General features: G+C 44.0%; 1 protein-coding gene across 1 annotated transcript in view; it reads right to left on the reverse strand.

The window, feature by feature from the left end:
- Nucleotides 1-662: 662 nt before the first annotated feature.
- LOC123157067 (probable LRR receptor-like serine/threonine-protein kinase At1g51820) overlaps nt 663-8445 on the reverse strand; it is a 9590-nt gene continuing 1807 nt past the window's right edge. Inside the window, exons 2-12 of the mRNA XM_044575311.1 lie at nt 4046-5104; nt 3825-3963; nt 3039-3110; nt 2866-2937; nt 2604-2684; nt 2366-2535; nt 2004-2272; nt 1718-1865; nt 1529-1576; nt 1284-1372; nt 663-1250 (exon numbers count right to left, since the gene is read on the reverse strand). Coding sequence (XP_044431246.1) covers nt 663-1250; nt 1284-1372; nt 1529-1576; nt 1718-1865; nt 2004-2272; nt 2366-2535; nt 2604-2684; nt 2866-2937; nt 3039-3110; nt 3825-3963; nt 4046-5104 — 2735 coding nt within the window. The remainder of the gene's footprint in view (nt 1251-1283; nt 1373-1528; nt 1577-1717; nt 1866-2003; nt 2273-2365; nt 2536-2603; nt 2685-2865; nt 2938-3038; nt 3111-3824; nt 3964-4045; nt 5105-8445) is intronic.

Here is an 8445-nt window from a genome sequence, read left to right on the forward strand (position 1 = left end):
ATTTTATCTTTCTTGATGGCTTCTTTTGTCCGCAATTGTTCAGAATCACAATTTGTAATTAGTATGCTTGTTGACCTCATTGGAAGAGTGGTCTTCTAACATTTGTTGCTCTGATTGTTTTAAGTTAGAACCTAGAATTGCATTGAAACAACCTTTGCTCCTGTTTTGTGGTGGTAGTTTTAGTTTCCTGAACCGTAGTTGTTTCAATATCTCGAGGAGGAAGGTACAAAAATGAGTTAACAACCACACTCTTATGGTACTGGGACAATACTTTAGGGCAATCCCCTGGGCATAGGGTAATGCATCATTACATCCAAATTACTCTTTAGAGAAGCTTCCGAATCACAGATAAACCATGGAAGCCTTGGACCAGTTGTGTTTCATTGAGTAAACCAAAACAACTGTGATAAGAATATTGTGTGCACATGCAACGTTCACATTGAAGAAAAGTAGGTAGTCCTTTGCCTGCTATGCAAGCAATATATATTATAGAAATACATGGACTCTGATGCCTTACAATTAAAAATACAGATTGCACACAATTTATCTGAGAACTGTCCATTTGCACTTTCTTTAGTAAGTAAATGACAACATGATTAACAATCTCACAAGGACTTCAAGAAAGTAACAATCATATAATTGGATTTAGGCGAAGAATTCTCTCAGCGTGCAATAGGACCTGGACCGGTGGCCACCGTTGGCATCCTCAGTTCCATCCCAAATGCAGAATTGCTGCTCACATTAGTGGAGTGCCCACTGCCATAAGCATTATAATTCCAGCTTGAGTAATTACTGCTGCTTCCACCGGAGTTGAAGTCACGGGTGCGGCTCTCCTCGAGCTCCACACACTCATGTAACTGCGCCACCACGTCGCCCATGGTAGGCCGCTGCACCGATGCCTGTGTGGTGCATTTGAGTGTGATCTCCGCTACCTTCCACACTCCATTGACATTGTAAGCGCCATGCAGCTGTGCGTCCACCACACCCTGGATGTTGCCTTGCGTTAGCCGTTGTTGCACCCAATGGATAATATTCGTGGGCTCTGGCTCCGAGAGGATGGCCGGCTTCCAAGTGACCAGCTCTAGCAGGACCACACCAAAGCTGTATACATCGCTCTTGGTTGAGGGTTGCATTGTCGCCTGGTATTCTGGATCCACATATCCGGGTGTATCGACAAATGTATTTGTTGAAATGTAATTTTCATTGTGGTGATCGAAGGCCTTAGACATGCCAAAATCTGCGATCTTGGCCTCCTTAGACATGCCAAAATCTGCGATCTTGGCCTCCAGTCTAGCATCCAGCAAGATGTTGGTGGCCTTGACATCCCTATGGATAATAGGCGGGTTCCATCCCTTGTGCAGATACTCCAACCCTACACGTCATAAAATCAGCAAACAATAAGATTCTGGAAACACAGTTGGCGATCCAACATCACAAAGTGCACCCAAAGAATTCAACGACCGGAAGAGTGTTCTCTTCTGTTGGGCCAAAAAATAGTAACAACAATAGAATGCATTTAAGCATGCACCTTGTGCAGATTCAAGTGCGATCCGGAGCCTCTGTCTCCAAGGTAAACTTCGATCGCTTTCTGCAAATACAGTAAGCCCGTGACTTCTCAATCAATAAACAATAGTTCAGATGAGGGTAACCTGCATATTTGCATGGCTAGGATATTTTTTATATGCTTCATGTGAGTTGAAAGCTATTTCCTTTTGTTAATCGGAACTGGTAGTCATACCAAAAATGTGCTCTCGGAGGGTTCCTTGCGACATGTACTCATACACAAGAGCCATATACTCCCCATCCTTGCAGTACCCAATCATGGTCACAAGATTCTTGTGATGAATCCGGGTTAGAATCTGAGCCTGCACAAGCAAATCAAATTTCACATGGGAATCACACAACTTCAACACAAAGAGTTGTGCAGTAACCAATCCTTGCAGAAACCAATCTGCCAGGAGTTGAAGGCACATGTTGTCAAAGGAATGGCGGCCCCATTGTACCTCTGCGAGGAACTCCTTGACGCCTTGATTAGAGGAATGAGACCGCAACTTCACCGCCACTTGAGTACCATCCTCCATGAAGCCATCATAGACACGGCCGAACCCTCCTTGGCCAAGCACTCGCTCGAAGCCATTGGTTATTAACTCGAGTTCCTTGTACATGAACCGGCGGTTCTCGACTAGTCGCAGCGAATCACTATCATTGCCATGGTTCGTTGACATTTCCTCCTCGTTCTGCGCCTTTATTATTGTCCTATTGTTCATTGATCCTTCATGTACGCATAGGCAATTGATAAATTAATATGCCAAAAGGAAATTATTGTGTGCTAGCTAGATCATGCTGGAAAAGGCCCCACTCTCACCTTGTTGCTGCTTTCGCCGTCTTAGCAAGAACAAGACTAGGACTGCAACTGATACTATCGCCACAATGACAAGCAAGGGGACAACAACATAGATAGCCAGTTTGCTCTTCCTTTTAGCAGCAAGCTGGCATGAATTGTCACGGGTACAAAGGTTTGGATTGTTGCCATGCCTAATAAATTAATGAGCAAGTTAAGTAGTGAACATGCCTTATGAAATTTATGAAGTATGTACGCTTACCTTAGGTTCAGGGAGCCATCTTGAATTCTTTTGAGAAGTCCAGGGGGGATCGATTCATTGAGCTGGTTGCCAGACAAATCTCTGGAGGAAACAAATGAATCACATTATATATATTCATGATAACTCAAATAATTCAGTCAAAATCTTATTAATTATTACATATGTGTCATGTCTAGTGTTTGAGCTGTAATTAACTGTGCATGCACACGGACCATGATGACATTAGCTAAGTAGTGCTAACTTGTTGCCCAACTAAACTTACATGTCTATCAACGATTGTAATTGTGAAAGGGCGTCTGGAATTGAGCCTGTCAAGTTGTTGTTTGACAAATTCCTGCAATATATGGAATCAAGCCCTTTAATTTCTGGAAGTTTTTGTTTCTGAAACCTAGAAGAAGTTTAAGCCAAGTAAATCTAGAACTCTGGATGTAGTACAAGTATTGGAGAGCCGTGAAATTTGCGAAGGAAGACGATATATCACCAATCAGGCCACTTGAGGACAGATTTCTACAAAGAAAAAAACACATATACAGAGGATCAGTTCCGCTATCCATAGTAAAATAAGGAGCCATTTGGTCTCTCCAGTTTTTGTCAGTTATAGATTTGGTCCTTAAACTTTGTAACAAACACATCTTGGACCCTAAAATTTTCAAATTAGGCAATTTTGGTGCATGGCCACAGCTAAAATGGTAAGACTTATAACACATTGGTGGTTCTGCACAGGAAATCAGCCCATCACAAAACATAGGACAAAACTAAAACATATATATTGTGGAAATATATTATGAACATTCATGAAAAATCAAAATAACAAAATGTTTACAATTTATTTATGAGTTTTCTCAAATTTCCAAAAATATAGAAAACTCATATCACCCTTCTATTCTAAAATTCCTTTAATTTCAATATATTGCTGAAAACTTCTTGGTTTGTATGTTATTTACATAATCACAACTTTTTAGAAGATTTTTTTCGAAGATACCAGCTTTTGAGAAGATGCTTGCTGAAGTTTTTCTTTACTACTTTCCCCTTTAATGACAACAATTTTCATTGATTATAAGCTTTGACCCAGTCAGCGGCCCATTATAATTTTCCAATGAAAGTTTAGGGAAGAAGAAATATACATGAGCGATATTGAAGTTGAGGGACCAAATGTTGTTTTTTATGCGTAATTAACATTGTACATTTCGTCATAAAATATACTCATAATGAACTACTTACATGGTAGTTATCCTTGAAGGGTTGGCAGTCTTAGAGCTGCAGGTCAACCTATCCCACATCATAGTCTTGGGAAGGCACGGGTCACCGATCCAGTTCTTCTGCACCTTGTACTTGGCCTTGATTGACATGGCGGCAAATGCTGCGTGCACGCTTGCAGTAGTTAATCACATCGCACCCAACATTTCAATAGGTAGATACATGTTCTTAATTAAATTGATTACCATCTTGGATGTCGGTGCCAAGGTTGGTGGTGGGGATGACGGAGTACACCTCGACGGCGTTGATGATGGGCGGCAGCGTGGAGCTGGTTGTGGCCTCGATGGAGAAGTTGTAGCCGCTCTCCCGGCTGGGGGATTCGCTGTAAAGGTAGCCACTGAAGAGGTAATATGGCGTGTAGCCCGCGTGCCAGAGGTTGTCGTTGAGATTGATGTTGAACTCGCGCAGCTCGCCATTGCTGCCATTGAGGAGCTGCAGCTCGGAGAAGTGCAAGATGGCGATATACCCTGGTGTAGGGTTTTTGGGTTGGGGCTGCGCGTCCCAGTAGAACTCGATGTTTTCCCAGGGGTTCCGCGGTGTGCCCGCCGTCTGCATCACTGCCGTGGGCACCTCGAAAGAGCCGATGGTTCCCACGCTCTCCTTAGTCGACATCTCTGCCAAGATCGTGGCATCAAAAGACGGGTACCAGAGCCGGTCGTATGGATCATCGGGGTACCTGAGGGTGACTGTTTTATTTATTGGGGCAAAGTTTACTCTGCCTAGCAGGACCAGCCCCAGCACCGCGGTCACCTGCGGGTAGAGCGACATCTTCAGCGGCCTCACGTCCAGTCCGGAGATGAAGGGCGTCCCGTCGCCGGTGTTCACCAGGCACACCTGCACCACATCATCCGGGACGATGACGATGGCCTCTATTTCCCACGTGTTGCCCTGGTCCGACCCCCACAATGTCGTGTTCACCGCAGTCCAGAAGTTGATGCCGATGTAGAGGTCGAACGACGCTGGTCGCTTGTTAAGGCCATCGTAGTTGCCATAGAGAAACGTGGCGCGGAACAGGTACTTGAGACCGGGCACCAGTGACCGTAGCGTGTAGCAGTTGCGCACACCATCGGGGAAACTTCGTAGGCTTTGGACGGGCTTGGAGAGCCGCGGCCCGAAGTACTCAGCCGAGATGTTGTAAGGTATGCCAGTGTCGGTGAAGCCAGCATCAGTGACGTACAACAGCTTAGTGTTGTCGTCGACATAGCTCTCCTCTCCCTGTAGCCCGCAGTCTATACTGATGAAACCTGCACACATGGATATGCAATTTAAAATGAGGTATGATGATGAAAAGCCAAGACCAGTGCTATGCGGACAACAAAACATAGGGTTCAGTGCCCATTCCCAGGATTAGTACTACTAACCACTTCCTCCATTTCAAAATATAAGGCCTACTAATTTACTTAGGAGTTAATTTCGACCAAGTTTACTTGAAAAAAAACGGCATTGACAATACAAAATAAATAAGACATAAAATTTATTTCGTGATGAATCTAATGATACTGATTTGGAATTGTAGATACTGATACATTTTCTATAGTTTTGGTCAATTTTAGAAATATGTAACCTTTAGAAACATTATACATCTTATTTTTTGGAACATCTTTGAGGTGAAATGTCCTAGCTAGTCTGCTAGTGTTATCATAGCCAATTAATTGAGCCATTTATGCCTAGAATTCAAGCGGAGCTTCAACAACTTGAACTTTGAAATATTTCTTCTTCACATACAGTTGTTGCCTGAAATGTAAAACACTCAACAAAGTTCTCTACTGAAGTGGCCGATCTAATTTGCTGAGAAAAAAAATGAACATGTCACCCAATATTATGCATTTGTTGAACCAAATTATGCATTTGTTTGATCCAAATTATGCATTTATCAGAAATCGCCAAAAAGAACTTTACGATATGAGCAGTATCGAGATGGGAGTGATTTTCCCATGCGAGTGTCGCAATTTCTTTTTGTTCCATGCTAAAATTTTGAATTTCGTATTTGGAAACTAGGGAGTCGCAAAGGGAATAATCTTTTTTGTAACTATTATTCCTGTTTATTATAGAAATTTGAAAAATAAGAATCTAAAACAACATATTTCAATACTATGACCCTGTTGTTCAATGATTAGTGTGTTTTCATTTGTACCAACAATGAAAAGGTGCTGGTCACAGGCGGTAGCAACGAGGAGGTGGTTGTTGTTGTGGTCGCCACTAGCAACGATCGGTTATTTCAAAATTTCAGTTTTGAGAAAATCACCTAACCAATGTTTCAGTCAAGAGTTCGGCTCGATCATCAGTTGTGAATGAACTACACCAAAGGAACAACATATGAAGGTAGAAATTGTGTGCCTTCCACACAATTGCTGCTTGCGCTCACACTAGATCAAACTTGCTGCCTCGCTTGCCATCTAGGGTGAGGATGGAAAGTATAAGAGCATCTTCAACAGGCGCTCAAAAACTGGGCCGCACGCTAAATTTTAGGTTTTTCGGGCGCCAGACAGCTTCAGCAGAAGTTGTAAAACAGTGCGCGTGCAAAAAAAGGTTGGGTGCGCGCTAAAAAACGCTAACCGAAGCTGTAAATTTGAGACGCCGTATTGCGCGCGCTTCATAATTTACACTGTGTGTCTTTTTGGGCGCGCATTTTCGGGCATCTGCTAAAGCAATGTTGGGTCCGGCGCATTAAAAATGCTACAGTGGCGCACTAAAACTATTTTAGGGCGCGCAATTTTTGTGCGCCTGTTGGAGATGCTCTAATAGGAGGAGGTTGCCGGGAAGATGGTACAGGTTGTTGGGGTTGGAGAGTAGGGGAGGCTCAGGTTATTTCGGAGGTCTTCGTTGAGGGAGAGGGAGGAGATGGCGCTGGTCGGCGGCTGTTGGAAAATATCATTGGCTTTTGTGGATGCATGGGCGGTTAGGGTTACGAGTTATGACTTAGAGCAACTCCAACCGAATCCCCCATTTCTCTTTATATGTCCGGCGAACAGTTACACGGTCCGGACAAAAAAAATCATCATCTGAATTACATACCTAGCTCAAATGTTCAGATTGTTTAGCACCCCCATATCTAGCTCATATATGTTGGGGGGATTTATGGCCGCCGGACATGTCCGAAGGCACATTCGCCACATCGGATCTGCCCACCTTGGCACCAGAAACTCCCCTCCCTATCCTCACCTAGGATCATACCCTAGACATTTGTATGAGTCCACACCTCTTCTAGCCTTCTCTGCTTCGCCACTCTCTGCTCCTCTTAGGCCATATCAAACATGCTAACAGTGAATCTGAGCCCGAGTGCTCCGAATCCGTCAACTGGTAGCTCGCCGCCTACTCGGACAAGGAGGACATAGAAGTCTGGCTCGTGGTCCGCCAGTCCCAGGAGAGTACAGGAGCTCCACCGTCAGAGCTGCCCCGCTATTGATCCACCAGCCGTGTGCGTTCTCTGCCACCCCGACTAGGATCCAACAGTGGTGTCGTGTCTGGCGTAAGCTCGCACCACTCCGTCGCCAAAGTAGACGCACATCCAATGGAGGTCCCGGCGCGCCGACGAGATTGGCTTCAAAACTCCACGGCACTGGGTCCTTGTCCGAGTCGAAGTCTGAGGTCAATGGCAGCAACGCCCAAGGCCATAGAAGCGCAGGAAGCAGCAGTCATGGTGGCACGTCCAAAGTCGAGGCACCGCATGCCGATTGTGAGAGGGAAAAGGCGCGCTACGACGGGGAGTCAAAGCGTGCCACCGAGAATAAGGCCGATGAGGATGCACATGCTTGGATCCTGGTGAAGCGCCTAGCCGGGTCGTCCGTTCCCTCAAGGTGGAGCAAGACCAGGGCGTCCGAGCCCTCATCGGCCTTCCTCCGAAAGAGGATTAGAAGTCGTCAGGTTCCGCACCTGACACGTCCAGCTCCAGCCCCTATCAGATCCGTATCAAGCTCCTATTGCATCCTAGACAGCTACTTCCACTATAGCGAGGACAAGGGCAAGGGTGGTCATGATCAGTTTCCCCTGTCTATATCTATATATATATCTATATCTATATCTATATCTATACCTACTAATAAAGCAAGGTTCGTTTCTCCGATTTTTTCAACCGTTCACCGCCAAAAGATATTTTGTTCTATCTGAGGTGGTACTAATCTTTTGTACGTCCGTCTGTTAGCAAAGAAAAATGATTTGTGCAGAATTTCATACGTGGGCCGCGTGGGCTATAGCCCAATAAAATCAGCCCATTTCCCACACACTGCGGCAAATAGTTCGAGCTACACACAGGGTGCTCAACACAGGCCACCTATTTTCTTCTGTGTCCTATTCCAATTTTTCATTTTCTCTTTCATTCTCTTTTTATTTCCTATTTCTTTTCTATTTTTCCCATTCTATGTCTATTTTTTTTACTTTTTTACTAAAATTTTCAAAAAATGTTTGGAATTTCAATTTTTATTCAGATTGGGCCGCCCATTTTTTCTGTGTTCTATTTCAATTTTTCTTTTTCTGTTTCATTCTATTTATATTTTCTGTTTATTTTTTATTTTTCCCATTCCAAGTCTATTTTTTTATTTTTTCTGAAATACGAAATTTTCAAAAAATGTTCAGAATTTCAATTTTT

The sequence above is a fragment of the Triticum aestivum genome, chromosome 1D, assembly GCF_018294505.1.
Source record: "Triticum aestivum cultivar Chinese Spring chromosome 1D, IWGSC CS RefSeq v2.1, whole genome shotgun sequence".
NCBI classification, from domain to species: Eukaryota; Viridiplantae; Streptophyta; class Magnoliopsida; order Poales; family Poaceae; genus Triticum; species Triticum aestivum.